The sequence below is a fragment of the Semicossyphus pulcher genome, unplaced genomic scaffold (assembly GCF_022749685.1).
Source record: "Semicossyphus pulcher isolate SPU_LCO1_2020_fin unplaced genomic scaffold, fSemPul1.0.p SCAF_26, whole genome shotgun sequence".
In the NCBI taxonomy this organism is placed as follows: Eukaryota; Metazoa; Chordata; class Actinopteri; order Labriformes; family Labridae; genus Semicossyphus; species Semicossyphus pulcher.
In genome coordinates, this window is record NW_027211700.1 from 2,377,148 (window position 1) to 2,399,782 (window position 22,635).

The window sequence follows — 22,635 nt, forward strand, 5'->3', positions numbered from 1 at the left end:
AGCCAATGCTTAATGCTTCAAGTCTATTTTCTTCTGTTTTAATGTGTGTTGGGCTCTAAACAGTGTTAAACTTGGGGGACCTACACTTAATACACTGATGGAGTAAGGTAGCTAACTTGCATCTTATTTTTTCGACACCTGTGTACATAAAGGCCATCAGCTTTGGTTGTTCAATGACAAAATTATTTGCCAACGAATTTAATTGTTGATAATTAGTTGGTTATGTTTGGGTGAGCCGTCTCACATCCTTACTATCTGCTGAGCGACCGGGAAGCGACAGGTAAACAAAACAGAGCAAAATGGCAGCAGCCGAAGAAACTCAAGTCTGGGAGCATTTCAGCCTCAACGCTGCAAAGAAAAGGTTCGCCTGCAGGATCTGTAAAGCGGACCTTGCTTATCAAGGGAGTACGTCCGTAATGTGCGAGCATTTAAAGAGAAGGCACGTTGGGGTTGTGGATAGTGCAGACTCGCCCAGGTTCTATAGAAAGAACCTGACGCATCTCTCTTTTAAGCACCAACCAACAGTCCTAAGTTTCATTTCAAGTTTTCATTTACATTTTCAGTCCCTCAACTAAAAACCATCTTATTCTCCCCTTCTCATCTCTTATTCTTCCTCCTTTTATTGATCTTTTGTAGAACTCATATTTATTGTCTTAATTGTTTGATAGCAAATGCTTAAAAGAACCACCAACTACATGTTAAAGCTGATATCTTTGCAGCCTGAATCAGCTTACCTTTTCTGCTTTCCAGAGAACAGAACAATTCTGTTTGACTTCTGTTTTTTCGTATTCGAAACGAGTTGTCTGAGGTCTAACAGGCTGAAACAAAGAAGTAAAACTGTCTGTTTCGTTCATGTGAAGAGATTTATACTCATTATTTTTGCTCTTACAGCTTACACATTTACTAGCAAAAAACATGACGGTTTAAATGTGAAGTATAAAAAGGGAAAATTCAACTTTCAACAGCTGGCACAATTTTTGTAGGAAATTGGGCAATTTTGGGCTGAAGGAAAGAATTAGAAGAATTGAAAAGTTTGCCAAAGTTGAGCTAAAGTTTCACAGATGTGTCACGCAAACTTTCAACTGATATCACATCAAGTAAGAAATTTAACAAAATCCAACCTGAACACGAGAGCTGCAGTGATGAATAATTCCTGCTCGTAGAAGGATGTTTTCCGTCTCCAGTTACGTCAAAGACTGCGAGTCTCTGAAGGACTCCTCAGCAGCTCTGATTCTGCTGACACATGAACGTCCGTGTTGTGGTTGAAGGATGAAGGAGCCTCTTAACCCTGAAGTCCACACTTAAATAACCAGACTCATAAACCGATTCATACATCCAGACAATAGGTCTTAAACACATTTATGCTGACCTCTGACCTGGAAACAGTGCAATGACCTACTTTGGTAATTGTAGATGACGTCATGGGAAAGAAGGAAACCAAAGACTGAGTTAGACCAGGAGCATGCAGCCAGATCCACTGCAGTGCTACCACAGCTCCAGTAAAAACCATTGAAAAAAGACATGTAGCTAACTTAGCAGTCTTGGCTTCTTTCATTGTGTGATGTCATCCCTTTTCTTCTCTGTGTTTCAGGTCAGTTTAGTCCTTGAATCAGTTTCTTTCATGTCACAGTGCAGCTCACACTAAGTGTTTAAACAGACAACAGAAACCTGCTGCTCCTTGTTTTAAACATTGAGTAGCATGATAACCTGAGTGTGCACGACGAATCAGGACAAACAGAAACTATTATTGGTCGAATATAATGTCATACTACCTGCTCTTCTGCTGTGATGTTCTGTCAAAGAACAGCAACACACCTGATTTTGAGTGACACTAAGAAAAAATGGATGTTAGCCATCAACAGACGGATGTTAGCCAACCACAGACGGATGTTAGCCAACCAGAGACGGATGTTAGCCAACCAGAGACGGATGTTAGCCAACCACAGACGGACGTTAGCTAATGACAGACCGATGTTAGCCAACCACAGACGGACGTTAGCTAATGACAGACGGACAGATGGATGTTAGTCATTGACAGACGGATAGTCAGACATTAGCCAACCACAGACTGATGTTAGCCAACGACAGACGGACTTTAGCCATTGATAAACGGAAGTTAGCAATCGATAGACAGACAGCGACTGACAGACAGACAGACAATGACAGACAGACAGACAGACAGACAGACAGACAGACGGATTTAAGCAAAAGACAGATGGACAACAACCGACTAATCGTCTCTTCTTTCTTAGCCAACCACAGACAAATATTAGCCAACCGCAGATGGACGTTGGCCAACCGCAGATGGACAAACTGACGCGAGCAAACAATGGATAGATGGACAGATATTAATGCTTTACAGGACATTAGTTTGCAGCTACAATCACAGCCAAGAAACCAAATCCAACTCTGAACATTTTGTCACAAAAGCCATCAGAATGCTAGAATACATTTTATCTTTTAACCTCATATTTTCCTACAATTAAATATAAATAAACAACTTAAAGCATAATAAACAACTTGAATGGACACAACTCTGTAAAGCAAGCTGAACTCAGAAGCTGCTCTTCAGACGCTGTCAGGTGTGTTGTGGTTCAAACAGAGGAACCATGAAGTCTCTCGGCAGCAACACGGGACCTCCGGGGCTCAATGTGAAGAGCTCTTGAGTTTCAGAGAAAGGCCAGAATGTCTTTGACTCTGATAACAGTCGTTCAGCATCAGTTGTGTCCAGACATGGGAGAGTAATGTTTTTAAAAGGGGGGCTGTGTGTTACTACGGAACGCTGCACTACTTTAGACAGAAAAACAAACAGGAGGCCAAAATGTCGGCACAGTGAGGAGAGAGTGATAAGAGCTCTGTGTATCCAGATTAGATGTGTGGTCATTTAGAGCACACGTCACCCCTCCACAGATTGATTCCTATCAAATATTAATGAACACAGACTTTAACCAGAGCCCTCTGAGCTGAGCAGAGAGCATAGAGACCCGCTGCTTCGTCCTGTTTGTCTACATCAAGGCTCCAATTATTTCGTCTGTCTCTCCGACCAGTAAAGAGAAAATTGTCCTTCACAGTTTCCCGTAGGAGTGTAAGAAAGCATCAACGCTCTTATATCAGGATATTATGTTTTGTGATACAGAAGAGAGCGTATGCTTCCTGGGATTGAAGAGTCACTACCTCTGGGACCTGGTGTCAGTGTAGCAAGATGTGTCTCGTCCAAATATGGTCACCTCTGGCTCCGAAAAACAAGATGGTGAGGGCTAAAATGCCAACTTTACAAACCAAGGGGCGGTGCCACAGTGGCCCCTCCTTTTACAGTCTACTGTCGTAACTCAACTTCTCCAAACGCTTGCTTTCCTCCAGGTGTGTTTCAACGATGGCAAATTATAATCAGGACTGTGATTAAGCTCATGAATGTCCCGAACACTTCTTATCTACCAAACTAAAGGATGTGCCTGTGAATCGTCATTAGAGCGGTGATCTCGAAGGCTTCAGTTTCGTTCTCTTTGGCTCCGGTTGTAACTCTTGATTTTCCTGGCTGACGGTCGCTTTCCTTTTCAGACTGTTTGCTTCATCTGAGCGTCGAGTTTGTTTCTTCTTCTTTGGATTTTCACTTCTTGTTGAAGTTGTATCTGTAGTCATCCATCTTTTCTTTGTTTGTTCAGCCATAGTAGATTACTGTTTACTTGCAACACTCGCAGAGAGCGGAAAAGCAGCTGCTCAGCTCCGCCTACCCTCTCTGGCAGACCAACCACTGCTGGCTGATGGAAAACGCGCCGCTAACTACGAACCATTTCTCTTCAGTTTCTAAAGGTCAAGAAAATATGCAACAACCACTACAAGCAATTAGTTGTCTCACAGTCTTGTTCCATGCTCGTGTATTTAAACTTGTTTTTAGCAGTTTAAGGACTCCTGAGCAGAAAGTTATCCGGTTGTCTGTCCTCTTTGTGTTTGCTTCATAATGCCGCCTGGCAGCTGAAATGTTTTGGCTTAATGTGTTCTGCAGTAGTTTTCATTCTGTACACAGTCTGAATGTCTGCTATTACAGGCTTTAGTCCGACGTCATACCTTTCCCTAAATGGCTCCTGATACAATTTGAAGTAAGAGGAGGGCGGCCACAAGTGGCCTTCAGGGCAGCACAACTACCTCTTACCATCATAAACATTTTGCCCCACCTCCTCTCAAGTACTCTGCCCACAGTGCATTAAAGTCAACCCCCCTGACACCCTGCAGAGAACGCCTCCCGCCCTCTACAACCACCAGCACTCTCTGCTCTCCACCACCCCGCCGCTCCGGGTCTCTATCTTTTATAAAAATCTCAATCAGCAGGCAGCCAGGCCCCCGAGCGGGACCTCGTCTCAGCATTAACATCAATTACCCAGCCTTGATTTAGCGGAGCCCTGCCTCGCCGGGCCGCTCGCTCCATTACTTCTCCAGCCCTCCTTTCCTAACTCCATCCATCCTTTTTGAGATCTTGATGTCTCTATCTTGCTCTGCGTTATCAGCCTTGGGTGATACAGAACACCACCTCGGGTAAAGGAGGCCCCGCCATGAATAATTGACAAGCTGGAGGCCATTAGGAGCTTCAGCCTGAAGGGAAGTGGTCATGTGACGGGCGGAAAGGTTTCTTGTCACATCGCATTTGGAGCTGACAGGAGGAGCGTGCGTGTGCTTCACTGCTTCAGCTGCGTGGGTGCAAATGATTTTAGATTGATGACAGGAAATAAACAGACGGGGTATTTATATCAGTGGATTGTCTGTCGCTTTATTCTGTGGAGTATCTGTGTCGTAGTGCTGCTGCAACACGCCCCTTTGACGTTCCAGTCAAACACTATCGCACTGGAACTATTGATCTCTAAGAGTTTGATGTAAAGTGCAAAAGCTGAAATGTATTTTATGTTTTCAGTCACTGATGTGTGTCTGAACTATTATATTCAGCCGATGGAGAAGATTTAATCTCGCACAAATGTTTTAGGTTGTGACTCAAGCTCTGAACTGAAACCGAAACTGTTCTGAGCTTGTACATGCTTTCTTCTCGGCTTCATCGGGTCCTCTCGTCCCTTTTTGGATAAGCTAGCTAAACAGTAACCCGAGAATCTAGACTTTGCCTTTATCCCAAGTTTAAACCAACAGGAGACCTGCTATAACCCTTTACAGTCCATCAAAGCATAATTTGCTTTGGGAAACAGTCAAAGTTTGCTTTGACTAACATGATGCTTCGACGTTGCACAGGGGTGTCCTAGGTTAATCTGGGTGCACTGCTGTGTCCCGCAAAACCCCGACCAGAAAGATGAAACATCTTCTTTAGGGAGTCTTGTTAATTGAGACCACAACGTTTGCAAGGTGGGATGATTCCTTAAAGGGCTGCAACTATTTTGATAGTCGACTAGTCATCGATTATTGAAACGATTAGTCGACTAGTTGGATAATGAATTGCACCATGACTTAATGGCTCATATTTAGCCATCAGCTTCAATTGTAGTTGGAGGTTCTTTTAATCAATAAAGACAATAAATATGAGTTCTTCATTTATGTCTTTTTCTCCTCCCAGACTTCAGAATCTTTAGGATGCAGTGGTGTCTCTTCGGCTGCCGCAATTTTGCTGTGTTTTGTTTACCTGTCGCTTCCCGGTAACGATGTTATGTCCGCACACAGCATGAACAACACGCTCGATGATGTAACCAACTAATTATCGACAATTAAATTCGTCAGCAACTCATTTTATTCATCTACAAAGGTGACTAATCGTCCTAATTACATGTGCTCCTAGTTTGAAAGCTTCTTCACCTGTGATTACTGACGCCTGAATTTGTGGCACTGCAACCCATGCTGACAGATCTGATTGCCTGCTGTAAAAAAGCCTTATTGACCATAATATTTGTATTTATTGGAAATTGGGGAAGAAGAATTGTGTCACCTTGAGAAGCTTGAACTTGAAAAAGTTTGGCATTTTGCATTTAAAAAATAGTTTGTTGTTCATGCTTGTTTGTAAAGCACGTCAGAGCTCAGACGTTCATGTTTGATCTCTTGTTTCATATGACGGACGATCAGTGTTTACTCAGGCGGTTAAGATTCGGTTTTACTCTGACATGGCTGACTGGAAACGTCTCGTTTTCAAACCATGACTCATTGTGTATCCTCTCGTTTGTTGTTGCTGTAGCATAAACATCCTCTGTTCTTCTGCCTGGATCTGTCACGATGATGAAGCTGAGCTGCGTTCACTACACCCAGTCTTTGTCTTTATCAGTTTATGTTCTACGTCAACACTTAGCAGCCTCTTGGGTCTTGATGGAGTTACCTAAAGTGATTCCCTGCCCATTTGTTGCAGAGTGGATGTTTGGATCGGGGCCCATCTCTCAGAGAGCATCTCCAGCGTCCTCCTGAGAAGACAAAACCAGCTCACTCTATTAATCATGCAGGAGACTATACCCGGACAGTGTAAAGATTCAATTGCAAAGTAAATGGATTAGAGGAAAGTGAATTGCTATATTGAGGTATAGAGTCAGACAGAAAACATACAGGAGGGACGGAGAAGCTGGACGGCAGACGGTAAACAGACCGTGGTGTGTGAGGACAGAGAGCCACCTGAAAAATCTATAAGCAGGTAAACTAAGTGTCTTCAGGACAGACGGGGCTTTTATTTTATCAAGAGTGAAATGTTCTTCATACTCGCGGCGTATTTTGCACAAAGCTTCTCCAGAGGCATGATCAAAGTCTGACTCAAAACTACGATGCAGCTTGTTGGTCTAAAATATGGCGAAAACACTTTTGCAATTACTGATCCACAAAGATCAGATTGTGTTTCAGAGAAAGCTTTTCCTCAAAAACTGAAACTGAAGTTTTTGTTCACAAGTTGGATCGTGAGATTGACAGCTGGGTTGGTGCAGCGTCAGCAGTAATCCAGCATTGTACCAGACCGTCGTGGTGAAGAGGGAGCTGAGCAATGACATCCCGGCTCCCATCGGTGGTTATCTGACGACGATGTATAAATCTCTATAAACAGACACCTGCAGCAAGTTCAGCTAACAATCTGTTCTGGATCCAAAAATTCAACTTAGAGACAAATGCCTTTGGCGGTGTGTCACGAAAGCACTTCGACGTTTAGATTTTCTGACTTCCTTGAATGCATCATAAACGATGGCTCCGCCCTCCGTCTCATGTTAAAGTAGTGTTCTTCTCCTCCTGAGGACAGACCTGACAAAGCTTCATGTTGTTCCTGATCTGCATCATGATGTTGTTCTTTCAGCAAACTGAAGAGCCGTTAATTAAAGTCGATCACAAGAAAATCTGTTTCTGTTTGGGCTTCATCCCGCTGCAGTAAGCCAGAGTGCAGCCTCTGTGTAACTTCCTGTTTACAGTGAGACTGAGACTCAGCACAGACAGATGAACGGGCGCTCCTCCGGGGGATGGGACGAACCGAGAGATGACAGCGTTTATCTAGCAGACACATGTGGAGGGAGAATTTACCTTTGATCTGAACATGCGGTCGCTTCTCAAGCTGCTGACTGGACTGTGAACAAAGCAGCGCACAGAGAAGGAAGTCTTGACTGGCAGTCATTTATCTTTAACTGCTGGCTAAAGTAGAAAGGCCGGACAGTTCACCGTGATTCCCAGAGGCTATAACGTTGTCAGACTATAGCCGATTGGATTCTGAGATTGGGTGTCAAATAAAGTAGGAAAAAAAGTAATCAAATGAAGCAATGTATTGGTATAAGAATTGCTTTAAGGATACTTCATCGTTCAGTGTTTGAAATGATACCCAGCCCTCGTCAAGAATAGAGTAACTTTCTCCCTCACGTCACGGCTGAATCAATCGTTTCTCTTCCTGTTTTCAGGGTGGAGCGGTCCACAGACCAGGTCATCAAGCCCGTCAATGTGGAGGCCTTGTCCAAGTGGGTGGGGAAGATCCCGGCTGACGTGGTGAGGGACATGGCCGTCATCGCCCCCATGCTGTCCAGACTGGGCTACGACCCCCACGCCAACCCCCCCAACTACGGCCGGCCGGACCCCAAAGTCCTGGATAACACCAGAAGGGTGAGTACCGCCCCGAGCACGAGCTGGTTTTCTTTTGGGACGTTTAACCTCTAATCGAATCCAAATGATCTCATCTAACCATCAGCAACAGATTGTTTCCCAGAACGCCAAATGATTCCTTGAAAGAGGACGAATGAAAGTTATTCTGTGTGTTAGCTCATTGAAAACAAATGACATAACCTTCTGCTCCAGAGTATGTTGTATTACTCATTCAGTGCTGAGTGTTGGGCTCTTCACAACATGCTTTTCATGCTGCTCTGAAATACATAACTATTGGCTCTCATGGATCAACACATTCAACATTACCAGAGTTATAAAGAAAACACTGACAGGCTGAGCAGACAAGAATTACTATCCAGGAACACAGCTTTACCTCCAGGCTGTATCATTGATCACAGTGTTAAACTATGTCCACACTAATATGTTTTTGTTTAAAGCACCTCATTTTTTCTACATTTCGAGCCCCTTAAATCCGGCTTTTGGAAACACTCCTGACCCTGTGGTAGTTTGAAAGCAGTGACGCAGACACCCAAATCTGCTTCAAGACTGGGTCTTATCACCAACATGTGCTTCCCTGATTCATCACATGACCTATCTGGAAGAAAACAAGGACATTAGCTCGACTTTCAGCAGATAACGAAACATAAACAGATAATTACACAGTCCCCCTATTGTACGTGCAGTTTTTCTGTGATTGTTTAAACGCCTGATTGGGACCGGGACAAACGCTCCAATAAAGCCATGTGTTGGATGAGCGAATTGTTTGTCCTCTGACATCACTTCCTGACGATTTCTGTGACAAGACGCCAAATAGAATGTGTTTATCACAAGGATGTTACAGTTACGCTGTTGTACTTGTTGTTTCAGGTGCTAGGCTAGTATAACAGCATCGATAAGAGAACACTCTGTGGGATCAGTAGTGACTCCATTAGAGCCTCTGGTTGGTGAAATATAAGGAACACAGCCTCTGATTGGTCAGTAGACTCAACACAAGGCATCTGGAAGTGGCTAAGGGGACGGCTAACAGTTTTCAGCACAGACACATGGAGAAATGATCTGAAGAAGACATTAAGTGTTGGATTTGTTTTTATAGATCTACTGTATAGTAGGGCTGTAAATGAATGTTCTTTATTTGAATATATAACTGAATTGTAATAAAAAAAACGGATATTAAAATTAATATTTGTTGTGAAAAAAATCAGCACTACCGCGGCGGTCTCGCGAGCTCTCGCGTGTTCTAGTGTGATCTGTCCTCGCGCACTCTCTTGGTTGCGGAGCGTCTTTGAATGCATCACAATGTCACTTTATACTATGATACGGTAATGATTAACTGCTGTGAAGCCAAAATGTAACGTCCCCGTATGAGGACGCAGGGTCTCAGGAGGTTAAGTTTAAATAAATCTACCTGTCACAGCACAGCTCGCTCGGAGCGCTGAATGTCCGTCCTACCCAAACCTCATTATTTTATCTGTTTATTTTGCAAACAGGAAGCCTGTTGATCTTTTAAAGGCATGCTTGTGTATAAATACATCTTTGCAAGTAAGTTTAACTCTCGTTGTGTTGGTGTGTCCTCATGTCCACATATTAAAATAGATATTCGATCCAACCTTTTTTTTCTTTTACAAAGAATGATCTAAGGTCATTTGTTGCCAATTCTGACAGCACTACTGTACAGTGTGCGGGAAGTAGGGAGGAAAAGTTGCAGGGATTTGCAAAAATTGCAATGCTGTGAAAACTGTGTAATGATTGAGTTTGCACAAAGACGTCCTGGAGGGACTGATACAGCCGTTGCTGACGCTGTTGTCTTCGCTAACTGCCGTTGTGCTCTTAAAATCAGCACTTTATAAGCTGCTGCTGCCGACATGTGCAGGAGGGAAGCTATTATTTAAACAATTCTCCTTTTCCCGTCCTGATAGAGTCTCTGATGCCTGGACCTGTTAAAAGGAAGTCTTCTCTTGCCACTGTGCTGCTCACGGTGGATTCATGTTGGCTCTCTCTCCTCTCTACTAATGGCCGAGCTTCTCTTTACATCACATGAACTTTGTGCTCGAGCAGGCCTCTTCTCTGCCGTCCTGGCCAGACGTCAAACCCTTCACATATCTTACTAAGGCATCTGCTATTTTTGGAGCAGAATATGTTTTATTAAATCATTTTCCTCCAGCCGAGCTATCAGGTGACCTTCTCTGCAGCTCGTCTCTGTCTGTCGCACAGTACGCCACGGGACACGATTCTCTGCCCTATTTTTACCTCTATAGGTCTGTGGAGGACAAAACTTCAAGGTCCTCTTTGTGCTTAGATTTCTCTGTGTGTTAAATTGGGCTGTGAGAGAGGATGTAACATTTTGAGACATTGGCGAATGACTTTAAACCTTCAAGACCACGGGGAGGCCGATGATTCACGTAGCACGCAGTCTCTGGAGACACAAGGTTTAAGGAAAAGAGCAGCTGTAGTTTCCATTAGTTTGAAATCCCTCCTGTGATGACTTGATGGTACATTTTAAGGTTTCCACTGCTGGTCGACTGGAACATTACTGTATTATTGTCACTGCTGCAATGTTAGGTTAGCATTTTAGCGGTACAGGCTGAGGAATGTCCTGCGTGTTTTCCCAGCGTGACCTCTCCCCGGTCAGACCGCTGTCCAAACATTTCTGGCTGATTTGTTGCTCCCAACACAAAGAGAAAACTCTTTCCAGGTATCTGCGTAATTTCCTAAAACATCTCCTCTGTTTGAGCCATAGGGACTTTTATTTTCCTTTCCAAATACTACTTCACAGCGCTCGTATTTCCAAGCAAACCCAGGACATAAAGTCAGTGTTGGAGCTCAGTGATGCTCGTGTGGCTGGTTGAGAGACGATGGCAGCAGCCAGCGTCAACATCTGGTGGAAAGACTGAAACCAGAAGAGTGTTAAAGGTTGTTTCAGCAGCAGATTCATTTACATTATATACTTTGTGAAGCGTAAGTTGTGCACATACTTTAAAGCATGCCGTGTAAGACGCTGAACCTGAATATTTACTGTGTAAAAACAGACATTTTTTGTTGTCAATTGGAGATTAATTGGGCATCATTTAAATCTATCTAAAATAAAAACTATGATAGCTAGAGCCTTCATTGTTTTTGCAGCTGAAAGCTAAGACTGTCGTCTTTCACACTCATCATGTTTCATGTTCGTTGATGACATCATTATGTTATGTTCATTGTGGTTTAAAACGAGGTAAAACCTTGCAGGCGGCAGGGAGCGATGACCTCGCAGCAGGAGATTGTTGTTTGCAGACTCCTGTTTAAATTGATGTATAATAAAAACCATAAAAGCCAGAGCAGTATGACATCACTTCCATTAGATATAGTTTGTACAGATTTAAGTGGTATTAAATATTTAAATATACTATCAGAAATGACATCACTGTAATGCCCTCCTCAAAATGTTTTAATCATTGTTTATTGAGCAAAATGAAACGGAGACGGTTTGTTTTCATAAATATAATACACAATAAAATAATCAATATTTTAATCAATTATTACAAGTTTTTAGTTTTTGATTTCCAGATTTTATGGATATGAAACATTTGAAAATACCAATGTAGGCAAAAAAGGTTAGCATGAAGTAGCGCTGCATGATAAATCGTTTCGCCATCGCAGTTGCAATGTCACGTCGCAGGACGTTCAGTGTGAGGCAAATTAAACTTCTTTGTTGCTTGGTGCAAAATGAAAACTCGCCATTTTCTCGTTTTTATCACTAATCACAACAAAAGTCTGTTATCACATCAGTGCAGCTCTGTATGAGAGCAGGTGAACTGACCGCTGAGCTGCAGAGTCTCACCTGCCTGTAAACCGTAAACATGCACGAGACGCTGCTGCTGTCACACATCATGTCAGCGCGATGATCGAGGCAGGCTTTTAGTTATGCGTGCGGCTCTTCAGTGAGTGTGATGCTGTCATCTACAGCACCTCGGTGCACGTTAACGCTGTGGCTGCATGAATGGACCGTTCACGGAGCGGACGTGCCGCAGAGTGTTTACTTTTAGCGGCTGCACCTGCAGATGAGGTTGTATCTGAGGAAGTAGGAGATGGTGAACTTTCATTTCAAAAAGTTCACCGAGCTGTTCACGCTGCTAAAACATATATTTGAACATCATTAGAAACTGTAGATGACATACCGCAGCAACTGCAGCCCACAAGTCTGTATTTATTTTATAGAGCAACGTGTCGCTCCACCTGAACTCTCTCTACTTTTTCATAAGGCTGTCGGTGTCGCAGGATGAAGTGTGGTAAAAGAAGGAAAGACGTTTTGTTTTGTTTGAGTTCAAACTGTTGGTTAATTGTATATATGTACATAAAAACACACTGCATTTATCAGGTTTAACTTCCTGTATTTTCTTTATATCGCATTAAATATCGCAGAACAAAAAGTCGCATTGTCACTTTTTTTAAATCGTGCAGCCCGAGCAAGAAGCTGTGACTGTATTAAAGATAGGCAGTTTTTAATCATTGCTTTCCATTCTTCACAGTCTGCTATTAATCATACACAAACCAACAGACAGTGTGATAGAGAAAACAGAGCCCTGCTGCACTAATGAGTGGGTCTGTGTTCTTTTTAAAGCCACTATTACGCCGTCTCGGCTGAATTGCATCAGTGTCTCGGTGCAAGTCACTATAAATGAAGCCAGTTATCTCATCAGCCGTGTTTGTGCCATATGTGTTTACTGGCCTGTGATTTATCATGAGGCAGTGAAAGCATCAACAGTTTCCAGCAGGAAGTGTCTCTCTTGGTCTCGAAAGGCGGTGACATGTACACTACATCAGCACAACTACACAACACCCAAGGGCGAGAAACTGCAGAGTCAGTGAAACCGAAATATCCAGGCAGAGTGTGAACACTGAGGGAGGAAGTGGAGCAGAATGCACTCCTCACTGTTCATACGAGCATCAGCTACATCAGAGTTATAGTCAGAGGAGAGTTTTAATCTTAACCAGTGTAAGTAAGGGACGTAGCCATTGTGATTTCTCTCATTGGTTTGCCGACTGCCTTTTTGTGGCCTTGTGTTTGAGGTTTTCTGCCGTCGCCATGTTGGGTCATTAGTGAACATGTTGGAGAGGAGGGAGGGGTTAGCAAACACCAAGTTATTAAAGCTAATCAGCCTGTGTCCATGGCTAGTTCATTAGCTTGCTAATTAGCTAGTAAACCATTGTGTTTCCAAAAGAATCAGACTCTGTTTGTTGGCGGTAGCTGACCGGAGTTGTTTGTTTATCAGACTAAAGATGCTCAGAGAGCTTAGCAGAAAAGGAATGAACAACACAAACCACTTTAAATAACAGGGCTTCTATTCACTGTAGCCCGTAGCCGGGGAAAGCCAACAACAATCCAGACTCCATGAACAAGCCGCCAAAAATACATCACTGTGTGACAAACGCCAAAGAAGCCACCAAGACAGGTATGGTGAGCACAGACACAGATAGCTGCTAATTAGTGCTAACATATAAATAAAATAATATTTACATTAAAAAGTCTCAAAAGGCTCCAGAAGCACAAACACAAGTTCAGTGACTGAATTAGCTGAGGTTACACCTAGCAGACAGCTAGCAGCTCCCACCTGTCACTCAAAGAGGCCACGCCCCTAATACTGCATCACTTTAAGCCTTAATATAATGTAAACAGGTGAGCTGTATAAAGATTCTCCCCGTACAGTTGTCATGAAGAGAGAAATGAGCTATAGAGACCCAAACTGTTTTTTGTACCAGGCTGTAAACATGTTTATTTCTGCTTTAAAGTTTAACATGGGGCTCTATGGGGACTGACTCACTGCTGGAGACAGCCTCAAGTGGACACCAGAGGAACTGCAGTTTTCCACACTCCCATGTTAGCTTCTTTTTTCTGCCCTGGAGTGGAGTTGGTTTTTATTCAGTCCTGGTTTCTGCTGTGTTTGAATACTGCGAGTGTGTGAGGTCCTCAGAGTGATGGTTTTATACCATATGCTGCTCGGTGGGTTTTGTGGTTTGTGGAAAACTTGAGGGCCGTTCCTCTGTAGGATTGTCTGTAACCCAGTTTCACCCAGTATACTGCTCTGGAGCAGCTGCATTGCTTTTCCATTAGTTTGAGGGGAACCAGAAAGGGGGGATGAGGACGCAAAGAATGAATGCGTTTGGTGCGATTCGTCATGTTGTCAGAACTGTTGTGAGTCAAACGGAAAACATTTGGGGTGTTAGAAGTGAGGGGAGAGGAAACTTTTTTTTTTTTTGGTTTGGGTACTCATTGGAAAAATGTGTCTGACCACAAACAGAGACGGAAACTACAGACGAGTGGTGGAGTTGCAAAATACCTCTTTTCCACAGTATTCCCTCCATAAGACGAACCTTTGTGAGTGGAAATAACGTGGTCTTATAACGGCTGATTCAGCTGAGTTTACTGTTCACAGGATAAAGATCTTGGACTTCTATTTCAGTTTCTATCTTTCGATCTGTCTGTATGTATATTTCTATATGACTCTATCTCTATATCTCTATATCTCTATCCCTATCTTCATATCCATATCTCTACAACTTCATATCTACATCTTAACCCACACTGCCTGGCCAATAAAAGATCTTGTATTGATGATGGGAGAGTCGGGCCGCTGCGTAAAGTCTTCTCCAGCACAAACCCAGAGAGGCTCAGTGGGGTTAGTGTCTGGACTCTGGTGGCCACTGGCCAGTCATGTGTGCAAACATGTCTCATGCTCCCTGAACCACTCCTTCACTGTTTGAGCCCGATGAATCGTGGCAACGAGTCACATCTTTTCCACGACCACAGGATATGAAACATATTAATCACTGCAGTAATTATGCAACGGAAGGCTCTTACCTGTTTGCTTAGTTAAATCCAGGTGGTGACTACCCAGCAGTGTATCTCTATATACTCTGTCTGTCTGTCTATATCTCTGTATCTCTATTTATCTCTATATCTATATCTCTATAATTCCATCTCAATTTACTCTATCTATATATCTCTATCTCCATCTCTCTCTATATATAATTCTGTCATATTTTTGCTAAGTAAAGTTTTGAGTTGATTTTTTTAAACTTTCTCAAACTCTTCAAACACGCCGGCTCTGTCAGCGTCCTTCACTTCCAAACATGACCTGTGTACCCGTCTCTCATCAGATTTTTAGAAGCAACATCCTGATGGACTTTGAAAATAAACAGTTTAATTTGGCAACAACAAGTAAGCAACGCATCACATACACTTGGACAGCAGAGTGTCCACAGATGCTGAAAGATGATCCTCGCTGTGAATGTAAATCTGTCACTGTGTGTGTAGGCAGATTTAGTTTTGGATCCACGCAGCTCTTTATTCATCCCCCTGCCTTCTGAGAAGCTGCTCCCAGTCAGACAGCTGTTGTTGATCAGTTGGGTTTAAACACAATGTCTCATTGTACGATGAGCACAAAGACAAATATTTCCCAAATGTTCGACTGTTACTGTAAATCTAAAACCTGTGTGTCAGCAATTTTGTGCAGGGCTGCAGTTTGTCAGAGAGCTGGTCAGATATCCAAACCTCCTGCTGCTGCATGCATGTCCTCCACATGTTGTTTATGATGATGATTATCACATGCTGCAGTAAGGATCCACGTCTGTGTGTGTCCATGTGTGTGCTGGTTGTTCCTCCGTCTTTGTGACACTCTCCTAACAGTAGACCTGCGTGTCTTGATGACAGCATGTGCGTGTTGATGCTGATTAGCTCAGATTGAAGGCGTGCACATCTGCAGGTTATTAGCGGGATTCCCCTGCACTCACCCCGGCATCAGCCTTAATAATACTGTTTATTTGGCCTCCTTCCCTCCAGGGCTGAAGCTCCTGCACACAGAGGATCAGATCCAGGAGGAGGTTTCTTCTGTGAATACCAGGAATCTGATCTTACTAAACTCATGGCAACAGTCTCTGTTAGCATTTTAGCTACACCCCACCCCCACCAACTACCCAAATATTCTGCTGCATTGCATAACACATCTGGCAACCAGCCCTGAACTGAAGCGCTGTGTGATGAAGCCACATGTGGAAATGCTCTCTCTGCTGTCATGAATGTTCACCCAGCCCCATCCAAATATTTACCCTCTGTTTCATCTCCTCTCCGGATTTCACCGCAGAAAATAATACGGCCTGGATCTGAGCGGAGGACGGTTTCATTGAACACAGTGTTTGTGTTGTGCAGAGAGAGAGGGAGGTGGATGATGAAAGCAGCCTTATCTCTGTGGTGCTTTGTTGTTTGTCACACTGATCGAGGACTCGTCTTAAAGGTAATCTTTCTGAGCAAAGTCTGTCGTGTTGTTGAAACAGAGTCGATGCAAATCTCCCTGAAACCTCTGTGTTTCTTCTTGATTGAACCCAGAAGGTTTCAGTGGTTCATTTATGGACATGCAAAGATAAAGAGGAGGCCTGGAGAAGAAGAAGAGGTTTTGGTAGCCTTATTCTCTTTATGTGGTGATGCATATAAAGGCTGTTGATACTGTCTTAAGTTCAAACCCATGTTGTCTTGACAAAGCATGGGCAGAGGTTGGTTTTAGCCAGTTGTTGTTTTTCCAATATTGCGACTGTGGTTTAAATTTTAGTAAAACCTCATGTCTAAATTTGTGATCTATGTAGTGCGAAACCTGATACGCATTATTACAGACACAACTGGTTTACAATATGAGAATCAGATATATTGCTATTGTTTATATCTCTGGTCCTTTTAGGGTTCTTTCTTTTAAAAAAAACAGTCAGTTAAAGAATAATTGTGGTCTTTTTAAACGTCGCTCTTGTGGATTGTTTCAGCCGGCAGCTGCAAAAATGGTCAAATTAAAGTTTGTGTTTATGTCACTGACGGGCTCAGATTGTTGACAATTTTAAGGGCAGGGTCCCTACAGAGGTAACCTGTTTTGCTGAAGAGTTGAAAAAAACAGCCTTTCAATCGCTTTTCAGAGCCACAAGACAAAATAAAAAACATGATTTTACCTTGTTAGTTGTGTTGTATCTGAACTAACCATTCAAAAGACCAAACTCGCACAATAACACAAACAAACTTACCAGTCGAGGCAGCGTTAGACCAACAACTTCAATGTTCTGGGAGGTAAAGTTAACGTTTTTATTAATGACGTCTGGTGGAGGTTTTTGAAGAGAGTTTCTAGTTTGAAAAACAAGCATCTTCCTCTGTAACAAAAAGGTCTGTCTCTGTAGGGATTCTTTCTGTAATACTGTCAGACACTTAGAATCACAATCTGAGCCTGTCAGTGGAAACAACAAGAACATTTGCACAGGCTGTTTCTTCCAGCTCCTCCAACGATCTTTTTTTACATGCTCCTAAGTAATAAACACAGGAAAGAAAACTAGATTCACCATTTGGTCAAACATTGTTCCGAGTGGTGCCTCTCCTCACACAAACCCGTCTTTGGCCTGCTGTGACTGTACAAGCAGTGCCCTGCAGAGAGTTGGCACACTGACGAGGCATTTCTTTTGTTGTTTGTTTCACAGAGTTGATTTTGCCACAACCGCTGAATCAATTTGCCTCCAACAGTTGCAGCCAGGGAAGTTGATGATTGCCAAGTTCTTCTGACACGATTATAAAATTTACCAATAAAGTTGTGGTTGTTGTTTGAAAAAGCGAAAGCCCTTTCTATTGTCTCCTTCTGGTCTGTCTTTGGTCGTTTTTAAATGTTAGTTATTTGCAAATTTCTCTGTTTCCCTTTTTGTGTCCTTCGAGTATGTGATGTCCAACGGTGAGAGGTGAAGGGACAGAGAGCCAGTACAGCCTTTCATTGATCTGAGGGCGTCATAAATCAATAGAATGTCCAGCCTCAGGTTGGGTTCAAATTGGTCAGTACCAGCCAGGTTCAGTCAAACATGCAGGCACTGGTCTCAGATTTAGACTCTACCAAACAACCTGAACGAACTGAACACGAGCTTCCTTGTGCGTCTCACATTGACGTCTTTACTAACGCCCGTTAAAATGACGACACCTGGACGTCCGCTGCTCCTCCGGGCCTCACCTCTGGTTGCTGCTCTGCGGAGGTTGCTCTGGCTCGCTGTAAATGAGGCTCATCGAGCTCCCGAAGCCGCAATCAATAGCTTTTAAGTGGCTTTGCAGTTGTTCTGATCCCTGGTGAGAAATGGATATTGGGATCAATAAGTTCTCAGTTCCTGCACAGTAACAATAATAAGATGAGTTAGTAGAGAGATGAAAACCAATGTCTGCACAGTTCTTCATGTTGGCTGAACCTTTTCTTTCATGTTGATGAGAGGACGGTTAATGATGTGCAGACTAATCCGAGCGTATTGATCCGGGCCTGTCGTCTGTGCGCGGCCACGATGGCGCTCTTCGGCTCTCAGACCTCAGCAGAGACTCGTATTCATGAAACAATGAGCTGGACGAGAACGGGAAGGAGAAAGTGGCTGAAAGATTTATTAATGAAGACCACACATGAAGCGTTTATTGATCCGTGTGTCTTCATCCTTTAGCTCAGATCAAGACTTGAAATGAGTCCACCAGATATTAACCTATGACGTCCAGGTAGCCGATTCTAGACTCTCTTTTGATTTGTGTTTGTTGGACCTTCCTGAACTTCTCACGGCCCAATCAATCGATCAGTTTTTTAAGGCTGTAGCCATGTCAGGTCTGTAGATGGATAGAGGAGCTTGAGGCTTCAATAGGCTTAAAAAAAGGTGTTTTCTTTGGATGATTGTGGATCGTCTTTCAGCATCTTCAGCCTAGTTGAACCAACGGATCTGCGTCAAACACATTTAATAAAAAGCTTTGAAGGCGTTGAAAGCAGCCAGCTGAGGTGGTTTCGTGTAGAACCCTGTGGTAGACCAAGGACGCACTGGAGGGATCGTTTATCTCATCTGGCCTGGAAAGATCGAGATCCCCCTTGGAAGAGCTGGAAAACATAGCTGGGAAGTGGGATGTCTGGAATAGCTCCCACAGCATGCTTGCACAGTGACCCCACCCAAGATAAGATGAAGAGAATAGATGGAGGAGTTTAGAAAAGCAGCTACTTCATCACTTTTGGCGCTGGACCAAATGCACCACCATGAAAGAGAGGCTGTTCTAAACGTCGTCCCCTGCTGTTCTCAACATTTGCATGATTCATCGTGTCGACGGTACGACACAACAGATTTCTTAGAGAAAGATTTGGGAAGAAGTGGGATGTACGTTGGATGGACATCTTGGGAATACTTTAAGCATTAAAAGAACAAATGGTGAGGTGCTGTGTGGTGTTTGCTGCCTCCAGTTCCCCAGAAGCTTCTGTAATGTCAGTCCAGTTATCAGCACTGGTTATAGGCTACACTTATGGGCCATTAGCTTTTGTAGCAGCACACACACTCTGATAGCTTACTGTGAGGGGTTTGTCTACTAAACCTTTTGGTCATTTTTAAAACCAAAGACTTATAAATGTTCCGGTGGTGCTCGACAGGGTTTTTCTTTAACCTAGTTTGGACTTTTATACTTTTCTGAAGCATTTCTTTTCCATTTGTTTGTTTCCCCTAACTGTTGTCTGAAAGCAAGCAGAAGCAGCGAAACAAAATACACATGTATTATCGTATCAGGAAGTGTTCGATCCAAAAATAACGTTCAATAGTGACTTTTATTGCTCTGTAGTTTCCATACTTGTTGGCTACAGACACATTTCTGTCCAGAAAGCAATGTTTTAAGTCAGTCGTAGGAGCTACAGTACCTTACATTGGTTTTCTTGTGTTTCTATTGAGTGCATTTAGGCACTGGTAAAAATCCTTCAGAAGGAGATTAGGAAGTGAAAATGAGTGAGAAGTTTTTCCACTCAAAAAATCTCCACACTGATGTTTGAAAGCGGTCGAATGTAACGACTTCGTATCCTCCAACTCCTCCTGATAGTTTTGTTTTTGAATCTCGGTGCAGCCCTGGTCGTGGACCCCCCTGCACACCCCCCGTCTCCTGAAGAGCCCCAGTGTGCGGTTCGGATAAAAGCATTTTGTTTGAGGTAACAGAATCCCTGGAACGTTTCCATCCAGCCCGGGTGGAAGTAGCGGAGACATTCTCCCCCGCCGATCGTGGCAGCTTTTCAAACTCACTGGGCTGTTACCACATTTAACCCCCCGGGCCCGGGGGGCTTAGTCACAGGGAGCTCCCGCCACAATACTGAGGCTGAACCACTGCTGGGTTTACTTTGGCTCCACCACGCTGGACTGACCTGCTGCTTGTACCAGCAGGCACCTTGGCTGACCCGGCTGTGCTGGTCCCTCCCCGGCTGGGCTCGGGCCGGCTCTGCTGAGGGGCGCAGCTGCAGCTTTTCAGGGTTTCTGCTCACAACATCTGATCCTGATACTCCTGGGGATCCTCTGGTTGATGCAGATACAATACTGCAGTTTAATGTGGCTGTTCTGAGAAGCAGTTTGGTTTTGACTTTACTCCAATAGATTGCTTTAGCTGTGATGGCTGCAACAAAATCTTAAAGTGCGTCCACTAAAAGTTCTTGTTGTTTCCACCGACAGGCTCAGATTGTTATTCTAAGTGTGTGACAACATGACAGAAAGGATCCCGACAGAGATACAGAGAGACCTTTTTGTTACAGAGGAAGATGATTCTTTAAAATCAGAGGCAGCCGTTACATCGCTCTCTTCAAAGCCACCAGACTCCACTGATAAAAACAGTATTTTTACTTCAAAGAATTTAGATAGATATAGAAATATAGATGGACAACACGTCTCCATCTGCTGCTATTGTACAGAATTGATGCCAAAACAGCCCCTATGATAGGCGCTGCCATGTTGCGATGGTGACGTCATATGGATCCAGAGTCTGTGCAGTAGAGATCGGCGGGTGAAGCGGCCGTTTTAGTTACGTCTCCTCTCGCCGTTCGTCCGCTACTCTGCTAATCCAGAACAGATCGGCTGCAGGGGCCGTATTTGTCAACAGAGCTGTCAATCATAATTTTTATAGCATCGAATAATTAATTAAAAGTAACCTTGTCAGAAAAATGAACACTTGGACATAAATCAGCATGATAAGAACTAACTATAATGACAGAAACCATGTTTGAGAAAAATATATTTGATGTGTATTTTGATTTTATAGTTTGACTCATGTCCCATCTGTTAACATGGAGGAGGCGGGCTTTATGAGCTATACTGCAGCCAGTCAGCAGGGGGCGACAGAGAGGGTTTGGCTTCACTTTTAGGGAGCGGTTATGTCGGCCATCTTTTTACACAGTCTATGAGTTGCTGGTCTATCGCTGCCTCAACCAGTAAGTTTGTTTGTGTCTGTCTTTGACTTTGGTCCTGTTAACGGTTGGCATGAATCCAACAGAACACAATCACATAAGACAAACTAACCGGTCGAGTCAGAAGCAGCTCCAGTTTTCTGTGAGGTAAAATTACTGTTTTTTTCAATGGAGTCTGGTGGCTACGATAGAGTAATGTAACGGCTGTTTATGGGTTAAAAAAGTCATCTTCCTCTGTAACACAAAGGTCTGTCTCTGCAGGGATCCTTTCTGTAATGTTGTCAGACACTTAGAATAACAATCTGAGCCTGTCAGTGGAAACAACAAGAACTGTTAGTGGACCTTTGTGGATTAGCATATTTGCCCTTAAAGATTCAGTTGCAGCCGTTTCACTTTGTGTTGTAGCTGCCAGCTGAAGCAATCTACTGGAGCAATTCCAACACTTCTGTACCTTCTTAGTCATGTAGCCTCCAAAAAGTTACGCCCAAGTGTAACAACACCAGAATTCCCCTTTAAGTATCATCTCCAGTCAGCTGATCGGGGACGGAGCTTGTATTGGCAGTCAGACGTCTATCGAAGCACGGAGCTGTTTCTACTTGTTTTATCAGACTCAGAGGCTGTAAATCCTCCTCTGTATGAATATTCCTCCTTTCATGAGCATTTTAACAGATCCTTCAGAGGTAATGGACCCTGAGGTCAGAGTCTGCTGGACACGAGCAGCCTGAATCATGTTACTGCAGCGATCCCGTCATGCAGACGTGCAGTCTGACCCTCCATCTCCGTGTGTCCTCTCTCTGAAGGACGGATTGATCTGTAGCGTGCAGAGCAGACACATCAGCCTCTCCTGTACATTTCCCAATCACACTCCACATGGATTTATACCCCGAGCGTGTAAGCTAGCACACAACCGTCGTTCTGCTCTGATTCTCCCGTCTCTGTCTGAGCAGCAGGCTTGGCCCGGCTCGGCGCAGTCTGGCCCGCAGCCTCTGAAGCAAAACTTCAAAATGGCACCCAGGAGGAAATCAGAAACATGCGCTCGCCTCTCTGTCTCTGGTGTTGGAAATAATTTGAGATTCGGTTCAGTTTCTGGCCCTGTGTCGACTTCAGGCCAACACGCAAGCATGCATGAAGGCACGAAGGGATTAAAGAATGAGTTCTGTGTTGTGGGGAAGTTTTAATCAGTGAAGGGGGGGGCAGGATGTTTGACCGGCTCCTGACTCACTGTGGAGGTCCAGGTCCATTGATTATCTGCTTACAGTAACTCAACCTGACATGTTTTGTCTATTGGCTTCATGTATGGAAACCTGTTATTGACTAAAATAAAACACTCAGTCGTACGACTTTTGGAGACTAATATCATGACTGTGTCTTTAGGTGATCTTTGCCCCTCTGTGCTGCTCAG

At 43.6% G+C, this 22,635-nt stretch overlaps 1 protein-coding gene across 3 annotated transcripts in view; it reads left to right on the forward strand.

Moving 5' to 3' along the window:
• Positions 1 to 22,635, forward strand: part of tpst1 (tyrosylprotein sulfotransferase 1) — a 48,357-nt gene that overhangs the window by 20,158 nt on the left and 5,564 nt on the right. For all 3 annotated transcript variants that reach the window (XM_069676723.1, XM_069676724.1, XM_069676725.1), the window contains exon 3: positions 7,833 to 8,031. In XM_069676723.1, coding sequence (XP_069532824.1) covers positions 7,833 to 8,031 — 199 coding nt within the window. The remainder of the gene's footprint in view (positions 1 to 7,832; positions 8,032 to 22,635) is intronic.